The sequence below is a fragment of the Limanda limanda genome, chromosome 9 (assembly GCF_963576545.1).
Source record: "Limanda limanda chromosome 9, fLimLim1.1, whole genome shotgun sequence".
In the NCBI taxonomy this organism is placed as follows: Eukaryota; Metazoa; Chordata; class Actinopteri; order Pleuronectiformes; family Pleuronectidae; genus Limanda; species Limanda limanda.
In genome coordinates this window covers 3130276-3151647 of record NC_083644.1, presented here as the reverse complement: position 1 = coordinate 3151647, position 21372 = coordinate 3130276, and the positions used below count along the sequence as shown (strand labels likewise).

General features: G+C 39.1%; 3 protein-coding genes across 3 annotated transcripts; 2 read left to right on the top strand and 1 right to left on the bottom strand.

Moving 5' to 3' along the window:
• Positions 1–1799: 1799 nt before the first annotated feature.
• On the bottom strand, positions 1800–8758 carry LOC133010052 (dual specificity protein phosphatase 22-B-like). The gene is made up of 7 exons (XM_061077467.1): positions 8738–8758; positions 8612–8645; positions 6844–6926; positions 4161–4210; positions 3391–3465; positions 2827–2998; positions 1800–1949 (listed from the first exon to the last, which is right to left on the bottom strand). The coding sequence occupies exons 1-7, from the start codon at positions 8756–8758 to the stop codon at positions 1800–1802; spliced, it is 585 nt and encodes a 194-aa protein (XP_060933450.1).
• A 3633-nt stretch (positions 8759–12391) lies between these two features.
• bphl (biphenyl hydrolase like) lies at positions 12392–15872 on the top strand. The gene is made up of 7 exons (XM_061077465.1): positions 12392–12488; positions 13013–13119; positions 13216–13382; positions 13921–14074; positions 14153–14284; positions 15294–15417; positions 15520–15872. The coding sequence occupies exons 1-7, from the start codon at positions 12406–12408 to the stop codon at positions 15608–15610; spliced, it is 858 nt and encodes a 285-aa protein (XP_060933448.1). The 5' UTR covers positions 12392–12405; the 3' UTR covers positions 15611–15872.
• Positions 15873–16462: 590 nt separating this feature from the next.
• On the top strand, positions 16463–20125 carry psmg4 (proteasome (prosome, macropain) assembly chaperone 4). The gene is made up of 3 exons (XM_061077468.1): positions 16463–16737; positions 18831–18906; positions 19769–20125. Exons 1-3 carry the CDS (start codon positions 16588–16590, stop codon positions 19888–19890), a joined length of 348 nt encoding a protein of 115 aa, XP_060933451.1. The 5' UTR covers positions 16463–16587; the 3' UTR covers positions 19891–20125.
• Positions 20126–21372: the final 1247 nt, after the last annotated feature.

Genomic DNA, 21372 nt, shown 5'->3' with positions numbered 1-21372 from the left:
AGGAAGATTCAAGAGAAAACCTGAAGGAGGTTCTTATCGTCACGGGTCAGAAGGAACTGACTCTATTAGATTATAGATTATAGATATAATCTCGATTATAGATTCAACCACAAAATAAACTGGAAGAAGAATGAATTTCTGAAGTAAGAAAAAAGGAAAAGTCCATATTTTAAATGTTTCCTTGAGTAAAAGTAGAAAGCAATCTATGGCACATAATTGCACTATTGTTTTTTCTTCAGCTGTATATATATATATTTAGATATATATATTTTATTTTCTATTTAAAATTTTTGATATTCTATTTTATACTAATTTATTCATATTTAATTTTTGTTTTTTTGGTTGTAATTACTTGAGCATTACTAGAAGAGAGACTGTGACTCAAGCATTGCATTGCCAGCGACTGCTTCAAGTTATTGTTTTGCATTTGATAATAAACTCTTGAATCTTGAATCTTGAATCTTGAATCTTGAATCACCAAAATGTATTAAATTAGTATTTAGTATAAAAATATTCGAGGCTCCTCAGTTTTATGGATAAATTATCTTTATTGTCAGTTTTTCAAAATTCACACAGCATCAGAAAATAAACAAGATAAAACTATCATGTGTTAAATCTGATGGATGGATAAATATTGACAAGTAAAAGTACAATAGTTTCATATTTATATAAAGTATCTGAGTAAAATCAGTGAGAAAAGTACTTCAGGTATTAAAAGTAATAAAGTACAACCCCCCCGTGTGTAAGGTGTTTTATTAATGGATCTTTACGATAAGCAGCAGTTTAATGTGGGACTAAACAAACTTTATACAAACAAAATTAGGTGAAAGTAGTTTTCTGGTCTCAGAATATTAAAGTAAAATTATCAAAACCACATAAAAACACTCGGTTACAGACAGAAATCCTTATTCTGAAATAAAAACATATATTATTACATTTTATTATGACTGTCAATTCTGATTAAACATGATTATACTGTTGTGGTGGAGCTACAGTTTCAAACGTATATAATATGAGTATTATAACTTTGTGGTTTTTCTAGTTTAACTTTAATTTAAATCATAAAATAAAAAGTGTAAAGACCTACCCTAAATTAATCAGAGATTTAAAATAAAGATCTTTATAATATATTTTAATTTTCTTCCAATAATCAGTTTCCCTTCTGATCTAAATTGTAGATTTTCCAGTGAACCGTCGCTGCTGAAACAGAATCTCAAGTTGATTCATAATTAAAACAAATGAACATGTTTAAGTTTCCTGGAGCAGAAATGTTTGTGTGAATCGTTGATATTTTTGTGTGTTTTTGTGTTTTACTGTGAATCCTGGTTTTTGTTGCATTTGTTCAGTTTCTATTGTCGATTTTTCCAATAACACAAACAAACGTTTCTCCTCAGAAGCTGCTGTGAGATCCAGTGATTCACGTCTTTCACACTGTGCAGAAACTCACACTCATAATTCAAGTACACAACTGAGTGGGGGGGGGTGAACGTGCGCTCACACTGTGGACTGTGGCTTCCTTGTTGTCCTGCTTGACTGCCCGAGCGTGGCGTTCTGACAGTTAGTGGCGAGGACACGACGAAGGGGACGAGAGACGAGGACATTCAAGAAAAATCCCCCGGTCACATGACTGCGGAGACTTCCTGTTAGAACACGTTCAGCACCAGAACTCCTCCCTCAGAGTCGAGAGGTTCTGATTGGTTCTCTCTGCAGGATCGAAACATGAGGCCGCTCGGGTCCCGGGGAGGTCAAAGGTCAAATGTCAGCTGCTCCAGCTCAGACGAGAGGAGACAGGTCTGTCCTCAGGTTCGACTCGTGGCGGCTGCCGGCGTGATGCTGGTCGTGATGGCGTTGCTGCTGCTGCACGTGGACTTCCGGGTTAGAAGAGCGGCGAGCTCCTCCTCGTCGTTGAAGGTTTGATTCCCGTATAGCTCCGCCCACGACGCTCGGAACTGGAGACGGAAAGAAGGAAATCAAGAGTGAAAACCAGATCAAACCAGAGTCCGGCTGAGGTGAAGTACAGAGGAGGGAAGTTTGAGTCCTGGTGACGTCTGTAGTTCAACCAGATGTTCACTGAGTCAGGAAACTACAGCAACAGCTTCAAATATCAGATGATAACAAATCTTTATCCTCTTCACACTGGGTTGTTTGAATATTCAGATAAATCCAGATTCAACTGTACGTTCAAGAAGCAAAAGGTCACAAGTTAGAGTCAAACCTGAGCAATTCTACAAGTTATGATAGAAGTAGAACTAAGAACTAAGAAAAAAAAGAAGTGGCGTGATAAACCAAATTAGTTATTTTTTATAAAGCGTATATTTCATAGTTTCAAACTGTGGAAAATCCAGATCTGTGTATTATTCCCTGAAAAATACAGATAAAAGTGAAGAATGGCCGATGTTGCAATAAAACAAATCATGGATCTGCTCTTTAATCCAAATGAAATGTGATGAGTCGCTCTGAGGCTCGTTCACTTCACAGAATTTGGTGGACATGAGTTCGGTAGTTTTTGCGTAATCTTGCAGAAAAATAAATAAACAAAGCCTGTTATCCCCACGTGTGGCCACAGGGGGCGCTGTTCCTCAGTCAAACTACATAGTGTTGCTTTAACTTGCAGCAGCAGGGGAGGAATCTGATGACCCACATATTTTTCCATATTTATTCAAGTAAATAAACACCTGAATTGTGTTGTCAGCGATATTTGACACTCAGTGAATCGTCGTCCTTGAGGATCAGCGTTAAACCTCAGCGTGACCTTCGAACGACCTTGGGCCGGGATCACCTGTAACCTCTGACCTCCCCCTTCCCGCCCCGCCCGGTGTCACTCACGTCTTTCAGCTCCATGTTTTCGAACTCCTCCAGCTGCTTCAGGAAGCCGAGGTTGGGTCCGGCACACGGCCGGGCCGCCCTCACCGCCGCCAGCGCCTCCACCCAGCCGCGCCCCGTCACCGTCATGATGTAGGCGACCACCAGGGTCACGCTGCGGGACACGCCCGCCACGCTGAGGACACACAAGCGCCGGTTTTGTTGTGATAATCAGGACATTTGGTTTCTGAGATTCTCGTCTCCACTGAACTATGAAGTGAAACCAGCATTTTTCCCCCCCGAGTTGTGGTTAAATGTCAGAATCTGCTCGTTTGATATCAGAGAAAATGAAAGACGATGAAATTAACAATGAGAGCGTGAAGGTTTTGTTGTGGTTGAAAATGAAAATGTGATTTAAAGTTTTCAGTTCAAGACAAATTGTCACAAATATCAGTGACGTATTAGGATCTGATGTCGTCCAGTTTGAAATTGATAATAAAGGCTCTGTTGTTAAAACTTTAAATATCTAAGGGTTATTAATATTTCCTAAAAGAAGAGAAATAAACCTTTTAAGAAGTTGAGTCTCACCAGTGAACCAGGCAGCCTTCTCCCTTCAGGCGAGACTCGTGGATGAAGGTGATGCTGTCTCTGAAGTACTGAGTCCTGAGGGGAACACAAACATTAAAAACCTTCTGATAATAAACAATATGTAAAAACACGATTACCTGTAAGTTTATTGATATCTGCAGTTGTTCATATTCCACTAAATAACATGAAACCTTCAGACAAAGTTCTGCATAGATGTCAGGATTTATTTTCTGATATTTACTTTCATGGTTGATGTCAAAATAAAATAAAATAAACCAGAGACTGTGAATAAAAATTTAAAAAGCGTCTATATTGGGGTCCCGCCCCTAAACAGGCTCGACCAATCGTCAGTCAGTCTGTCAATCATGACGTCTCAGCATGTTTTTATACCATTAAATAACAAATTAAAACCAAATTGATCTGACACTTGAACACTTGAACCTACATCAGCGTGATAGGAATTTGTATTTTAACTTTTTAAATTTGTTCCGTGTCCCATCTGCTAACATGGAGGAGGAGGGGTTTACGACCTACACTGCAGCCAGCCACCAGGGGGCGATCGAGACGCTTCGGCTTCACTTTTTATTTACAGTTTGTGATTTAGATCCTGAAAATCATAATTAGACTCTTGTTAATTGCTTTTGATTTAAACTTTGCACTCGTTGATACATTAGAACTTATATTGAAGAAGTTTAAAGTATTTGTACTTCATACAGTACCTGCAGTACATACACATGTACACACAGGTGTAAGTATGATGAAGTACTCACAGGTCTTGCTTGGAGTGATCAGCAGCAGATATGCACAGGTACCTCATGTCCTGGTGAGGGACGGAACAAGTTTAGACTCAATTGCATTAAATTATTTCACAGCAGACAAACCTGAGAACTTTTACTACACAAACTTTTACTACACAACAACACACATCAGCTCAGAGGGTTGTTGGTTTGAATCCTGACTCTAACTCACTTCTTGTTTCTGGGCGAGCGGGACGGCCCCTGAAGACGTGACCCTGCTGACCCCGATGTGCAGAGCCGGACTCGTATGGCATAAAGATGTCTGCCTGTGTGTGTGTGTGTATGTGTGTGTGTATATGTGTGTGTTTGTGGTTCTGTGCACCTGGCAGCTGACGGTACGTGCACACTGGACAGAAACTATAGCTCGTCCCGTTATGACTGCAGCGCTTCAAAAACCCCAGAGCTCCTCTGGGACACAGCGAGCTCTGGAAGCGGTGAAGACAGGACAGGTCGCACTCACACGAAGACAAAACCACAAACAACTGCAGCACAAACACACAAACACACACACACATGCTTAACACACTTTAACACACTGTAATAAACATGCAAATGAAAGATCATCAGTAACATTACTCCTGTGTTGTTGTCTCTTCAATCTGATTTTAAGTTTTACTTTGATTGTTCATGTGGTTATCTATTACTTATTGTATGTTTTGCTTTGATTATTTATGTGTTTATTTATTATTTATTGTATGTTTTGCTTTGATTATTCATGTGTTTATTTATTATTTATTGTATGTTTTGCTTTGATTATTCATGTGTTTATTTATTATTTATTGTCAGGTTTGTTGTCTCTAGTGAGGAAGCGGGAAATTAATATTATATTATCGTATTCACCGACAGGAAGAGTCAAGTTTTTGCGAACAAATGCAGAGAAGAACTCTTAAATCTTTGCATAGTCAGTTCAAAACTCAACCGTGACTCAGTGAAAAATCTAAAAGACTGACTCACACTCACTCACACACGCGCACACACACACACAAACACACACACTCACACAGACACACAAATCATTTGACTTCGGAGGACATTTCACTTAAAACTTGTCTTCAACTTAAGTTTAATCATTTACACCTACCCCACAACCTTAGTAATACCTGCATCATACACACACACACACACACACAAACTGACACACACACAAACACACACACAGTCGATACACACTCTAAGACATGCACATATTGAAGAAGCATGTCAGAGTAATTGTAATTGCGGGAGAAATATTGAAGAGGACGCAAATCTTTGTTCATTAGTCATTTAGTCGTTCTTCAAAACTCACCATGACTCAGTGATACACAACCGTACACATACACACCCACACACACACCTACACACATGCTTGTATACACACAATGTTCATGCTAGTTGTGGATGAGCTCTGAGATGTTCAGCGGACGCTCCATGAATCTGGTGTTTTATTCTTGCAGCTTGTTGATCAGGTGTCTTGTGTAAATCGACCTCAGATGTTCGCAGGTTGCAAATTTTGATTTCCTCTGTCAGGAACCATCAAGCTGTTTTCCCAGAAATCAAACCAGTCAGCAGTTTGACCGTTACATGCAAATCCAGCGTCTGACCCGAGCTGAGTCATCGCTGAGCCGCAGAACTCAGAGAAGCTGCGAGTTACTTTAAAAAGCACAAGAAGAGGATTTCTACAGGAGCCGACGACTGAGCAGCGTGTGTCGGCTGAGACGCTCAGGTTCAGACCCAGTCCCTTTCTAAAGGGTTTTGGTGGTTGACCAGTTTAAGTAGTGATACCGTCGAACAAGTTGCTGTTTCTCTTCAGCGTTCGGTGAAACACACGAGCACGGACGGAGAAAGTGCTCAGGAATCTCTGGATTCTTTTCTCATGTTCGCTTTCAACAAGAAAAGATGAAAGTTGTGAAAGCCGGAGCTGAGAGAAGCTCTCGAGATCTTCAACAACACAGAGAGAGGGAGGAAAAGTTCCAATTCATTAGTAGAGAAATGATGGTTAACGGTTTAAATACATTAAAAGAGTTGGATTCGATTTTTCTACTCTTTATATTGTAGTTAAATTGAGGGAATAACATCACAGAAGCTTTATTTCAATATGTACAATATATAATTGTATTAAGAATAAAAGGCAAATGTTGCAGACGAGAAGGAAAGGCAAAGAATATTATATACATTTTCTTTAATGCAGTTTCCACTTTAAGGACTTTATGGATTTCAAGCTGCTTGTGTGATAAATTTAGTTTATTCCATATGACAGCTGCGTCAGTGGGGAAATTTGTCAAATATAATCTTCAGATGTTTGGTGGAATCCAAGTAAATCAGAAAAACTGCTTTTTAATTGAAACTCATATCATAAACTATATCAAACTGTATCCTTCCTGTTTATATTTTCTGTTTAATGAGCTCACCTACTTTAATAAAGAGTTATTGTCATTATTTTTTAGAAACAAATGTCAAATATCTGCTGATTTTCTTCTTGACTTTTCAGTTTCTCTTCTGATGAATGTGATGATTGTTTTCTGGACCTAATTTATCAATAATTAGATAAAGATCGGGACGTTACGTCATGAGGACGACTGGACTCTGTGGAGAGGAGGCTGTGGATTCACGTCGGGGGTCACGGGGGTCACGGGGTCACGCAGGCCGACCTCACACACACACACAGAGACGAGCTCACCTCCAGGACGGGTGCAGCTGTATCGTGGATGGACAAGATGTGTCTGATGTTGTGCTGAGTCAGCAGCTCCTTGTCTCGAGCATCTGAGGACAGAAAAACAAGAAATTGCAAATACTTCGCCCGTCCAATCACAATTGATCTGTTCTAGTCTCAAAGCTAAATTAAGCTTTTTCTACCCATCAACAACAACCCCCCCTAAAATGTGTCCCAAGCAAATGTGGCCCTCAGAGTTTTCTTGTATGGTTTTGAACTGAAAGAAAAACCGGAAAACCAATGTTTCTAAAACAGGGCCGCAGCTTGGCCCAAAAGCAAGAAACAGTAATTGTTCTAATCAAATTTTGTTCTTTGAAAGGAAGCCAAGAGTTCTCCACCTTGGACAGATGTGTCTTCACCTCTGTGTGCTCATGCTTTGCAAGTTGGCAGGATGCAGGACCATGCCACGTTCAGCTGCAGCCAACCCACCTGACAGATACATGACTCACAGTAAATCCTCCAGTGATCCTGTTGCACATTTGATCTGCAGATGAACTATGAGACATAAATAACAGCTGACGGCAGAAGAAGAAGATCCAACATCTGTGAGGTCGAGCGGCTCAACGGCCTCAAGGTCAGAGAGCGACCACGAGCGCGTCGGTCACCAGATAAATATTTTTATGGGCTGTCGGGAATCTGATATCACATCGAAGTCAAAGACAAAAGCTGTCACCACACTTGTGTCCAAACTAAAGACTTGTTTTACACATGTGACCTTTATTATATGTTATTTCTGCAGAAGCAAGATTAAAGCACCTGTACTTTAAAGTTAATTAAAAACCTTTGCAAACCCTAGGTCCTGTGAGTTACATATGTTTACATATTTAACTCCAGTTTCCTATTTTACAACAATATCCAACTCCCAAAAAAAAACATTGCAGTTTAAAAAAGTCCAGATGAAAATTGATGAGATTAAATCTCTGAGTCTATTAAGGTTTGGAAGCAGCAATATATACCTACATTTTAACAATAAATTATTTTTAAGACTCTGTCAAGTAGACGTTTCGCCAGAATTTTAAACATCTACGACAAAGTTAAAGCTTATTTTGCAGACGAGTGTGTTTATTTGATTTAAAAGAAATCGGAGGATCAACAGGATAATAAATAAACTCAAATGTTGGCGACTCCGATTGACTCCACTTAATAAAATGAAATGTTCCTGTTTGGTTAAAAGTGGTTAAATCACATATTTATGACGACCACATTTTACATGAATTGATATAAACTGTGTAAGTTTATTTATTTTTTAATTACAACACAGTTATTTAGCTTTTAGGTCCAAACTAGATTTTTATAGTAATTTTTTTTTTTTTTTTGAGGTGAAAACAATTTGCATTAAATGGCTTCACAATCTTCTTTTAGTTTTTTAACTTGGATGCAGTTTGCTGCTCAAACCTCAGAGGTAAAGTCCAACCTGTTGCAGAGTTTGTCACGAGGCTGAGAAGCAGCAAAGCCCCTGGTGGTGCCGTCACTTTCACACGTATTCATTACATGTCCTGGATGTCGTTCACACCGGGGACCCCCCCGACACCGCGGGGGGGCACCCCCTCCCACAGCGGACCCTCGTGAGTTCTCTAGAACCTGCTCTCACAAACAGTTTCCTCCAGCTGCTGGAAAAACCTTTTATCACTAAAATACTCTATCTGATCTCTGTAGAAACCGAGCTCGGTGCAGCATCTCTCACGAGGAACTGAAACACTCTCTTATCCTGAGAATCAGTAAATGCTTCACTCACCTTTAATATTTCCCAGGTAAAGATTAGGCAGGACCTGCAGAAAGTTCCACATCCGGTTAAATGAGAATAAAGAAGCTGATTTAAAACACGTTTTTATGGAGTTAATGTGACTTCTGGATACTGCACCTTGTTTATCCCGTTCCCCATCTCTGCCGGATGTCTCAGGAAACGTTCAGCACAGGTCACAATATAAAGTCTCTGCTTCAGGAGCCGGTCACTGGAACGACATCATCCTGAGCTGCAGCAGCTTTTATCTCCATCGAACTCTTTCAACTAGAATCTAATCAGTCACGAGCAGCGACTTCATCATCTGCCGACTTGTGAGTGAGAGGCTGCAGATCATAAAGCCTTCCACGCCTCGCTGACAGCTCATTGAGAATCTGTGGCTGTGCATGACGTAACGTGACCTTCGCAGTGGGACGAGTATATTTAGACCGGGAGCGGGTCACGGGACGTGGATCTGCACATGCCGACGAGACAAAGATGGTCTCCGGCCAGAGGGTCACGCCTGCATATCACTATCTGCTGAGGTGTGAGGATGTAAACTTCTTAATGAGGCTCAGAGAACACGTGTCACCTCAGTGGATTCTAATTTGAAGGAGACATATGATGTTTCTACTGTCTTTCTTTACTTCTGTGTGTTGTAAAGATTTTTCTGCAAAGTTTAGAAGTCTGAAGGGATGAAGCTCCTGAACGTGACATCATGATGCTCTAGATGAAGGCCAGAGTCCGCAGGTCAAGTTTTACAAACCTGCAGAGCTCCATGCTGAACCCAGTTCCCCACCAAGGTGTCCAAGTCCGATCTGGACCTTCAGGGACGTGTTGACATGTGACTCATAACCGTCTCCTCTGAGGAAACACTCATGAGCACAGATACTGATCCTGTTTCCTCAGCGACGACAGGTCCGGCTTGTTGAGAAATTGATATTTTGATCCGATCCTTTTGGATCCGATCTGCCGCTGCCACGAGTTCTGAGACTGAGACAAAGATGAAGTGAAAAGTGAAGCTTCTGGAGCCGCGTCCTCGGCTAAAAATATCCTAAAACATTTGCTTTACTACGAAGTAAGACTCGGCTCATGTTTACAACCAGCAAGGACGTTATGTTCTCTGTCTGTTTGTTCAGCTGCTTACACTGAAAAGTCATGAGTTTTTCCAGAGAGGCGGGAGTGTTGAGGATATGTTGTAACATTTCTAAATTGGAGGATTACAAATATCTCAAGATGAATAAAAGGGACAAACTGACGTAGAAGAGTTGACGAGATTCCAGAGATTTTGGTGTAAACAAAAACCTGTGATTTATCCGTCATGTCCTGCTTCCTGCTGCTCTATAGGCCCCGCCCCCTCGCCTGAATGACCCGAACAATCTCCATATGGGAAAGACGAAGATGTACAGACCCAATTTTCTAGAGTCAATGTCTGAAAACAGCTGAAACAAGAAACGTTTATACTTAATTTCATGGTAAAGCATCCTGTAAACATTGAGATATTTCAGTCTGGGCCCAAATATATTATAATACCACATTTTGGACTGATGAACATAATATATAATATGTAATATTGTAGTTAATCCAAATACAAACCAACACCCAGCAGATTTAAATTACCTGACTTGAACTTTTATTCCGCCCTCACACCTCAAGGATGTGTTAAATTAACACATATTATATTATATTATACTGCATTACATTGCATATTGCAATTTGACACTTTCCACTGTTTTGCATTTTGCATTTCACTTTTTATTACTTGTTATATCTTTTATCTTTTATATAATTTTATGCAGATAAGTTTATGTCTAAATTAATGTTACTTTGTATAAATATTAGAAAAAGTGAGTAAATGAGAAGTAAATAGTGAGTAAATATATATTGTTTTTTATTGTTTTTCTTATGTGTGGTGTATTTATTGTGTCTTTATGTTTCTATGTTCATTGTATGCACCAATAACCAGAGCAAATTACAGGTAGGTGTAAACCTACTTGGCAATAAATACCTTCTGATTCTGATTCTGATTCTGAATCTAAGGAGACTGTTGGTGGAGCTACTTTCTCTCGATTCTTATAAACCTGATTGTTTATTAGAATTAAAGAATAAAAGAACCCCCCCCCCCCCCTGTGTATTGTGAATGTGTTGATGTGCAGTGGACATCCAGTGGAATCTGATTCAGTCGCTGCACTTCCAGTAACTTCTTCTGCGTCTCCGACACGTCGCTCTGAGGCGATGGAGGTATTTATAGCTCACGTGTTCCTGTGTGAGTGGAGGCGCTCTGACCGAGAGGAGGAGGCGTTTACTAAAAGAGCAGCGGGCGAGTGAGAGAGAGAGAGAGAGAGAGAGAGTCTGAACAGCTCATCACAGAGCTGCAGGTCAAAGGTCAGAGGAGCAGGAACCTCACACATTAGACACATGGGGGGGAAACAAGAGTCATGTCATCATCACTGTGTGTGTGTGTGTGTGTGTGTGTGTGTGTGTGTGTGTGTTGTTTTAAATTGAGACAGTAGAGATATTACCTCAGTAGTTTCTTTAAAGTTCGATACCAGTTTGTTTGCAGCTCAAATGACTTTTGTGGCTGTGACCACAGACGTAAATAAAGACTGACGAGATGAAAGCTGAAGCCAAAGAGTCGCGGTCGCCCTCTGGTGGCTGGATTCAGTGTCGCTCACACACCACACCTCCTCCATGCAGATGGGACATGGACCAAAGTTAAAATAAACTAAATAAACTTTCAAATCCGTAATAGTTTGGCTTCCATTTTTCACAATAATTATTCTTGCTTTATCAAATAACAGAGAATGATGAATGCAATGTTCTAAACTGTCATAAACCCAGTGATTGGAAGAAGAAACCGAAGAATCTGCAGAAAATGTTTAATGGTTTTACTGAACCCACTGAGAACAGGACTCTGGGAGTGAGGACGACTCCTGTTCGTCCAAAACTGTTATTCTGTTATTTCAAAAAAACAGTTTAACATGTTTAAAAGCTCTGAACATTCATTGTTCCCTGATGACTTTAGTTTTCATGTGGTGCCATCATGAGGTCATGGTTAACGCACAGTGCAGGGGTCTAACGTGTGAAGGATTTAGCGGCATCTAGTGGTGAGTTTGGATACAGCCCTCACCTCACCTGCCCCCCCCCCCCCCCCTTGCTGAGTCAGAGAAAACCATGAGAACTTCAACATAAAACTGTGAAAGGTCACAAGAGTTCGTGTCCAGCTCATAACTCATCACGCTTCTCTGCATATTTCACTTTCACACTAAGTCACAAAGTCCAAATTAAATAATCATCCATCTGCTGAACTTCCATGTATTTAAAATTTGGCATTTCATCAAGATCAATTTTAGTATTTTTCTTCATTGTCACTTTAATTTTGATATTTTATGTTTCATTGTATTTGAGCTTATTGTCTAGTATCCATAACACGACACAACATAACGTTTGTTTAAGGAAATTCACCCAAGATCATAATTCTACTTATGAAATAAAACCGAAGCAGAAGATAATTTGAAGGAACCGGATGTAAACAAAGACATTTAGTTCAACGTGTAACTTTATGTGAATGATATTTTCTCCTTCCGGTAATCTTGATACTTTCACTTTAAATTTTCCTCAGCGACCAAGATGACGTCACCGTCCCAAAATGAATCAGCTTCCTGGACGTCTACGGTCAGAGGTGGTCAAAGTTCTCTCTCACCCCCCCCCCCCCCCCCTCTCTCTCTCTCCGTGTGTGTGCACGTGCTCCCCCTCCCCTTCTCTCTCTCTTTCTCTCTCTCTCCCCCCCCTCTCTCTCTCTCTCAGTCATGGCTCGGTTTGTGCTCACAGGACGTTTCTTGAATCTCAGACCCGACCTGACCAGAGTCCTGACAGCAGCTCGAACTTACTGGTGAATAATCTGTTGTTTTGTTTTTTGTTTTTCAAACTCACAGTTTTCTGTTTTGCACGATTCGTTTAGAGAGTGAACTTCTGAAAAACCTGTTCTGAGAGAGAGAGAGAGAGAGAGAGAGAGAGAGAGAGAGAGAGAGAGAGAGAGAGAGAGAGAGAGAGAGAGAGAGAGAGAGTGAACTTTAACCTCTGAAATTCCTCCTCTGCATTTCATCATTCCTGTAGGCTGTAAGGAATCAGTATTATCTTGAATTATATACAAAGATATGTATTAGACTGCATCTGTTTTTAAATCTTATATTTTTGTAGTAAAGACTTTTACTGTCTTAATGTTTTTACGGGTTTTTTGTTGTTTGTTTTAATATTATCTTCCTTGTATCTATTCTTATTTTTGTTCTGTCTTGTTTAGGTCTCTGTTGTTTTATCAATCCTGGCATTTATTTCTTCATGTTGTTGTTTACAGTTTAATGAATATACTCTTCCCTCATATTGAGTGTGCCTGATGATCTGTGTGTTTCCCTGCAGCTCGTCCTCAGGGGCGTCGGCTCGGCGGCGTGTGAACGGCGTGGATCTGTTCTACGAGCAGACGGGTCGAGGGGAGCACGCCGTGCTGCTGCTTCCTGGAGCTCTGGGTAAACACCACAACATCCATGTTGCAGTTTGTAAATAACATACAATCACCTCCTCGTGTCAAAGTGTAACGTGTTCCTTGGTCTTTTCCACCACAGGAAGCGGGAGGACGGATTTCGGACCTCAGCTCAAGTCTCTGAACAAGGAACGCTTCACTGTGATTGGCTGGGACCCTCGTGGTTACGGACGATCCCGCCCCCCGGACAGAGACTTTCCCGCCGACTTCTACGAGCGAGATGCAGCAGATGCTGTGGATCTGATGAAGGTGATTTGAAATCAATGGATTCTTCTCACAGATTAATGAAATGAAAATATCAAGAGATCCTTTAGAGCAGAGGTCTTCAACAGGGGGTCCGCGACCCCTAGGGGTCCTTGTTGGTACTGTAGGCGGATCGCGGAATTTTTGGTTGAGACAATTTTTTATTTTTTTTGATAATTTTTAATTTATTTTCCAACCAATTTTTTTTCCACAAATTTAAATGTCTTAAAATACACATTAACATGCATCCAACATATTGTGAGGCTGATGTGACCCTCGGCCTGACAACTGCCATCCGTCCAGTTTGGGGGTCCTTGGCCTGAAAAACGTTGAAGACCCCTGCTTTGGAGTAAGAGTTCTGCAAAACAACATTTCTAATGAATATGATGCAAAGTTAAATAAAGATACTGTACATGAATTAAAACAATGAAAACTCTTTGAGGATCCACTTTTCGATGCAGCCCTGTCTCCTCTAATAAACCTGTTTGCAGTTAACATGGAGCCGTTTGCTTGTGATTTAAAGCGTTTGTCATTTCTTCGGCAGTCCCTGGGTTTCTGTAAGTTCTCTCTGTTGGGCTGGAGCGACGGAGGCATCACTTCTCTGATCGCAGCAGCCAGGAGCCCGGACCTGATCCACAAGCTGGTGGTGTGGGGAGCCAACGCCTTCGTCACCCAGCACGACTTGGACCTTTACAACGGTACTGACGACCCCTGGGCGTTCCTTTCAATCTGTGCACGATGTAGTGTAATAATAATCTGTTTACTCTCTGGCTCAGCGGTCCGGGACGTCTCCAAGTGGAGTGCGAGGATGAGGAAGCCGATGGAGGACGTGTACGGAGCAGAAGTCTTTGCTCGAACCTGGGCAGCCTGGGTGGATGGAATCACGCAGTTCATCAAGAGACCAGAAGGTGCTGACGTCGTGCTGCTATAGACCACTGACTGTTCATAATGCTCTTTTACCTCATAACATTTATGATGGAAAGACTTAAGGCCGGCGCATGCTTCTGCAACGACGTCTGCGGCTTTTCACGCAGTTGTGACGCAGGACTCGTTGTCATTCATGGTTTTCCAAGCGTTGTGCGTGTTGCCATGCAATTCCCCTCCAGAACAATAGGCGGAGTAATGTTTTTGTCGAAGTCGTCTCTTCTTCGTGTGTGGCGCGGTTTATTTACATCGCCACGGCGGCTCCTCTGAGCCTTTTTCTGGCGGACAAATCCGCCGGTCAGTGACGGGTTATACTAGTGGTCATAGATTCGGATCTCTTCTGCCAAGTGCTCTTCTATTTGGTCCATATTCGTTCTTCTAAATCTTCCGTGGTTTCCGCCGGTATTATCGGGCATGAACCAGAAATGCGACTCCGGAAATGATGTAGTTAGCAGACCAATCACAGCCTTGCCGGCTACGTGACGCTTGCGGAGCTTTGCCGTCTAGTTAGAGAAATTGGGCGACGCACGTAAGCACGTAAGAAGGGATACGTAAGTAGTTAAGGGGCCCGGAAGGGCTCTTCTATTCCGGGCCCGTGAAAACGCAGAAGCATGCGCCGGCCTTGAGTCATTTTCAAATATATTACATGGATATTATAATGGTTGCTAGTAAGAGACTCCCAGTTTGAGCGTGAAAGTCCATAACAAGCTGCCGTTCCCTCCGGTCTTTTCTGTTTATTTTTGAATGCCCAAAAAAGGAGAAGTAAAAAAACTTTGATTTCTATTTTTTTTTTTTTTGCATCTGTCACGTTTTTGTTAATCCTAAAACTCGTTCTGACGTTTTAGTTGTATGATTTTAAGTTCCCTTTCTCAGGAGGCTATGATGTTGCAATCAGTATTTTGTTTTTTTTACACAAACGTGATGGTGTCTGGACAAAAAATACTTTCACCCACTGGGAGTAAACTGTGTTTCACTTTGACCTCCTCTGGTTAGGGAGCATCTGCATGGAGTGTCTGCCCCTCATCACCTGTCCGACCCTCGTGGTCCATGGAGAGAAAGACCCCATGGTTCCCATCTTCCACTCACAGTATCTCCACAAACACATCAGAGAATCTCGGTGAGAACATTCATACATTTAAAAATCCACCAAACTACATCAAATTCAGAAAAACATGAAGGTAACATGTGAAAAACATTTTTATTTCTGTCCAAAATGTAGATTACATCTGATGCCAGAGGGGAAACACAATCTGCACCTGAGGTTCTCTGAGGAATTCAACAAACTGGTGGAAGACTTTTTGGAAGAATGACTTAAACAGTGAGACAATCACATCTATAAGTCACTGATCACTGCAAATATTCATATTCAAAGATTATATTTAGTAATTTATTCGATTTCTACCCAGCTCATTTCCAAAATACTTTTACAGTAAATCTTAATGTCAATTTTTTTATAATTTGTAAGGAAAGGTGGTACCTTGTTTGTCATATTGTGTTACTCAGCAATATTTGAACCTGTGGCTGTTACACATAAAAGTGAGAAGCTTGATCAATAAATTGATCTTGAACTGATGATTGACTATTGATCTGTGTTATTTTTCAAGCAAAAATGTCAAATATTATTTTCTTCTTTTGTATCCATTCTATTGAAAAAACCTGCTGCTTTACTTCGATTCATGAAACATTAAAGTCTCTTTGAATTTGTTCTGTTTTTCTGACTTTATTTTTTTTATTTATTTCACCTGGTTTAATTTTGTTATGTTATTAAAATGTCTATCTGATATGTAGTATTTAATTTTATTAAATTTTCCCTGAGCTTAGTTGATATTGTTTTATTTGACTTAAATTTACTTTACTTTACTGTATTTTATTTTATTAATTTAATTTAATTTAATTTAATTTAATTTAATTTAATTTAATTTAATTTAATTTAATTAACTTTAATTAACTTTAATTTAATTGATAGTTTTTATTTTATTTCCTTTTATTTTTTACTTCCCTTCCCTTTACTTTACTTTATTTAATTTTAGTAATTTTAGTATTTTTGCAGTCGATCGGTTGTGCTGCACTCTGCTCTCTGTGTCTCTCTCTACTCGTCGTGGATCGACTCGTTGGGTCTGATGAAACCGGAAGTGCCTGTCTCTCTGTGTCTCTCTCTGCTGCTCGTCCTGGATCGACTCCCTCGGTCTGATGAACCCGGAAGTTCCTGTCTCTTCGTTATCGTTTCTTGCGGGAAATTCTTGATTCGGAGTGAAACCGGAAGTCTGAAGCGGTGCACGGATCCAACATGGAAACCATTTCTCTCCACAACTTCTCCGAGCGGATCCTGGAGCAGCTGGTCCACTTCCACGTCATGAAGCTCAGCGGGGGGTTCTTCCTGTGGGTCGGTTCCGCTCCGGTTCTGTCCAACATGGCGGTGTCGATGAGCGGCAAGAGTGTGAGTGACTCAGCAGGTTCTGGATCAGACCTCAATATGAAACCTTCATGTTTATCATCTGTTCACCACAGATGATAAAGAGGCTCTGGGATCAGGTTCAGTCTGGATCCACAGATCAGTGTGGGACTAAAAATGAAGAAAAGTATTAAAATATCACAAACACTAGAAAAGTAGTTCTGCAAAATGAACAATATGTGTTTAAAGTTTGAACATTATGACGGATATTGACCACAGAAAGTTCAAGGGTCACAGGTCATAACATTAATGCTTAATTTAAAGTTTGTGTTATTATTATTTAGTAAACATGTTAAAATAATTCTGGTTCCAGCTTCTTAAAAGTGTTCATCTGCTTTTCCTTGATCCACGTGACATTAAACAGAATCTCTAATATTGTTTTTACCTTATTTTAACACATTTACTCTCAATCTGATTCTGAGAAGTTCACATATTCATATAAGTTCACAAACTGTTAGATTATTGCAATTATTGTTATATTTGTGGCTTTCCATATGTTATCTTTTCATTTCATTTCATTTAAATGTCAAATATATCATTGTTATTGTTGCAGGAAAAATATAGTTAGTTACTATCACTATTTTTATTGTTTTTTATTATTATAAACATGTACGTCATAAATACCTACAAAAATACAGATATAAATAAATATATAACTTGAATCGAGGAAATAAACATAGGAAAATGAAGAAAAGTATTAAAACATTAGAAACACTAGAAAAAGAATTCTGCAAAATGAACAATATGTGTTTAAAGTTTGTACATTATGACGGATATTGACCACAGAAAGTTCAAGGGTCACAGGTTGGAATGAATGCTTAATTTAAAGTTTGTGTTATTATTATTAAGTAAACATGTAAAAATAATTCTGGCTCCAGCTTCTTAAAAGTGTTCATCTGCTTTTCTGTGATTCATGTGACATTTAACATAATCTCTAATATTGTTTTTATATTAGTCTAACACATTTACTCTCAATCTGATTCTGAGAAGTTCACATATTCATATATATTCACAAACTGTTAGATTATTGCAATTATTGTTATATTTGTGGCTTTCTATATGTTATCTGGTTTCATTTCATTTAAATGTCAAATATATCATTGTTATTGTTGCAGGAAAAATATAGTTATTATCACTATTTTTATTGTTTGTTATTATTATAAACGTGTACGTCTTAAATACCTACAAAAATACAGATATAAATAAATATATAACTTGAATCGAGGAAATAAACATAGGAAAATGAAGAAAAGTATTAAAACATCAGAAACACTAGAAAAAGAATTCTGCAAAATGAACAATATGTGTTTAAAGTTTGAACATTATGACGGATATTGACCACAGAAAGTTCAAGGGTCACAGGTGATAACATTAATGCTTAATTTAAAGTTTGTGTTATTATTATTAAGTAAACATGTTAAAATAATTCTGGTTCCAGCTTCTTAAAAGTGTTCATCTGCTTTTCTTGATCCACGTGACATTAAACAGAATCTCTATTGTTTTTACCTTATTTTAACACATTTACTCTCAATCTGATTCTGAGAAGTTCACATATTCATATACGTTCACAAACTGTTAGATTATTGCAATTATTGTTATATTTGTGGCTTTCTGTATCTTACCTGGTTTCATTTAAATGTCAAATATCGCCGCCTGATATCTAAATGTTATTGTTGCAGAACAAATTAAGTTATCACTATTTTCATTGTTTGTTATTATACATTTTTAACATATACGTCATAAATACCTACAAAAATACAGATATAAATAAATATATAACTTGAATCGAGGAAATAAACATAATCAAAGAAAGAACAGGAGTTTTTCTTTCTCTAACATTGTGAGATTGGATGTTTTTCTTGATTTCTCAAAGAATAATTTTTCATGGATCTTGATGAAAGAATCAGACATTTTAGAGGACTGGTATTAACGAGTCTTTGTAATTCACAGCTTGATTGAATTTGAAGCGCCTGTGCGGGTCTGAGCTCTTCTGAGCGACATTATAGCAATAGAACAATTATATTTATTTGTGTGTTTTTGCAGAACCCCCCTAACAATTGTTGTTTTTCTGTGTTCAGGACTCGATGCCTTTATCCACATTGGTCATGGGCGACCCGTCCAACACTGCTCCAACTTCTCTGTCACTGAGACTAGGTAAAGAATGATGAGAAATGCATGAGTGAAGGATTCAGTTAAAATAGGTTGTTAAAAATCTCTGAAGTTCCCATGTGGTTATATTATCTGGATGAATAACTTTTTTTGCCACCACTTCAAGTCTTAAACAAGTTTGAGTTTGTTTGTTCCTCACAGGATGAGACCTGTTGAAAGAATGTGTTCGCTGATGTTTCACATGATTAAAAGAGATTAAATTGTTCACTGTGATCAAATCTCAGCCCAGATTTAGAAGTTAAAACCAGTAGCTGCTTGGGTTGTGTGAAAAACAACATAAATACAACAACATGGAATATTAATTGTAACTAACTAATATTATGAATAAGAGAACTTTATTTTATCTAGGCTTTTGATTTGATTGATTGGAATTAAATTAAATTTATTTGTATTGGTATAATTATGTCTTTATTTACTTCCATTTATTCTTATATTCTTATATATATATTATATATATGCATTTCTTTTATTATTTTATTTAATCTTATTTAAGTTATTTAATTTTTGCCTCTTTTTCTTTACCCCGAGTGTTTGATTGTGGGTTGGGGGTGTTCATAAACATTTGTATGTTTATAAATGTTTGAATGTATGTTTCTTATATTTAAAACTCAATAAATATATTGTTAAAAAAAAACATGGTATTTCAAAGCAAAGAAATTATATTTTATGTTTAATATCTGTATATTTAACCTAAATATAGTGATATTTAAATTAGAAGATGAATTATTTCGTGTTTTCATGATGATTTTAGTTTGATATTGGAGGAAATATCAACCTACAACAGTTAAGAAAAGAATGTGTGTCCAAATAAAAGTGAAATAATTGTGTATTTTTATGTGTTTTACAGCAAAAAAGACCAAGAAGCAGGTTTTCGTGAGCTACAGTCTTCCAATGACGGACTCCAACCTCGGCCTGTTGGTGGAGAACAGGATCAAAAAGGAGCTGGAGCTTCACCCTGAACATTTCTGATCCTTCTCTGAACTTATTTTATACGGAACCGACGACATTCAGGACAGAAAGAGGACGTGACCGGTCCAACTCGCTGAGAAACTGTGATTCTACTGCAACACAAAAACCACTCACAGTCACATTGTGTGTTCTTTTATTGACATAATAAATTAAGTGGTTCATTATCAAAACATTTAGGCCTATGGCTTTTTGTACAAATGCATCATATTAAAAAAATAACACTTAGAAAACATTAGTGGTTGAGTTCTGTTTTTTTTTTTCTTCCTCCACATATTTCGTTGTTGAGAAAACATACAAACTACTGAACCGTACAGTTGTGTTGAAAATACATGTGTCTTAAACACTACTTTAAAAACACAGGATGATCTGTTTCATCTGTGGATCCATGTGCTTATATCCTCTAGAAGTGAGGTTGATGGTCCAGACCTCAGACTGTGAACAAAGATGGACGACCACTTACTCCCACTATTCAGAAATGAAGCCAAAGTATTCTAGATAGGAACACTGCAATCTGTGCAGTAAAATTTTGGATTAGGGAGTTCGATATCGAGGTTTAGTGGATACGTGTTCTCAGCCAATCCCGATGTTTCACCCTGTTTTTAGAGCATTAAATATCAATAAATAACCAACTTTTTTCAAAAGATTGCCTGATTTATGACCTATACTACAGCTAGATACCAGGGGGCGCTCCAGACGAATCTTCCTCAGAGGATCATTTGAATCTGGGCGGTAGCGATTGAATCATCAAACCAATCATATCGGATAAATCACATCTTAATTTGATATGTATTTTGTTTAATTTGGTCCGTGTCCCATCCACTTGCATGGAGGAGGCTTCGGGATTTGAGAGCGGTACTGCAGCCAGCCACCAGGGGGCCGTCAAGATGCTTTGGCTTCACTTTAAAGGAGCTGTCATGGCGTCCATCTTTACACACAGTCTATGATCCATACATAATGAATGAATGGCACATGTAAACATCCCTTACATCTCTATGCAGTACTAAAGGATACCTCCATAGTAAAGTGTATGAATGTACACTAATCACAACTAGGCCAGTTTCACGGCGGCTCTACTCTAATCTTCACAAACGCTTATTGCAAAAAACTGTAAAATATTGTGCTTTCTGGCTAAAGTTACATGTCCCAGGAGCAGGTTCACCACATGACCACAGCACAGGGGACACGGCGTGGAGATCGAGGAGGTATTTCAAACGACAAAATAAATACTGGTTTTCATAAATTACATTCTCTGCTTGTTTTTTTGTTAAAAACGACAGAGCCATCGCGATAAAGCCATTTCAAATGCTGAGACGCGTCATAAGACAAAGCAGAGTCCACCGATGTCCGTTCAACGCTCAGATTCGTTTAGCGCGGCGTCTGCCCAGGTCTCCGGCTGCTCGTCTCATCGGAGCAACCATCATTCACCCTCAACACCGGCAGGAAGCCTCAACATCAACACTGAGGATAAAGTGCCACAGCGGA

Excerpts from the sequence above, each read along its gene's own strand:
- LOC133010052 (XM_061077467.1), bottom strand. The coding sequence starts at position 8,758 with ATGGGGAACGGGATAAACAAG. Across the intron at positions 8,646-8,737 it reads TGGGGAACGGGATAAACAAG|GTCCTGCCTAATCTTTACCT; the intron begins GTGCAGTATCCA and ends AACTTTCTGCAG. Across the intron at positions 2,999-3,390 it reads GAAGGCTGCCTGGTTCACTG|CGTGGCGGGCGTGTCCCGCA; the intron begins GTGAGACTCAAC and ends GTGTGTCCTCAG.
- bphl (XM_061077465.1), top strand. The coding sequence starts at position 12,406 with ATGGCTCGGTTTGTGCTCACAGGACGTTTCTTGAATCTCAGACCCGAC. Across the intron at positions 14,075-14,152 it reads CGACTTGGACCTTTACAACG|CGGTCCGGGACGTCTCCAAG; the intron begins GTACTGACGACC and ends TCTCTGGCTCAG. Across the intron at positions 15,418-15,519 it reads AAACACATCAGAGAATCTCG|ATTACATCTGATGCCAGAGG; the intron begins GTGAGAACATTC and ends TCCAAAATGTAG.
- psmg4 (XM_061077468.1), top strand. The coding sequence starts at position 16,588 with ATGGAAACCATTTCTCTCCACAACTTCTCCGAGCGGATCCTGGAGCAG. Across the intron at positions 16,738-18,830 it reads TGTCGATGAGCGGCAAGAGT|GACTCGATGCCTTTATCCAC; the intron begins GTGAGTGACTCA and ends TTCTGTGTTCAG. Across the intron at positions 18,907-19,768 it reads TTCTCTGTCACTGAGACTAG|CAAAAAAGACCAAGAAGCAG; the intron begins GTAAAGAATGAT and ends TGTGTTTTACAG.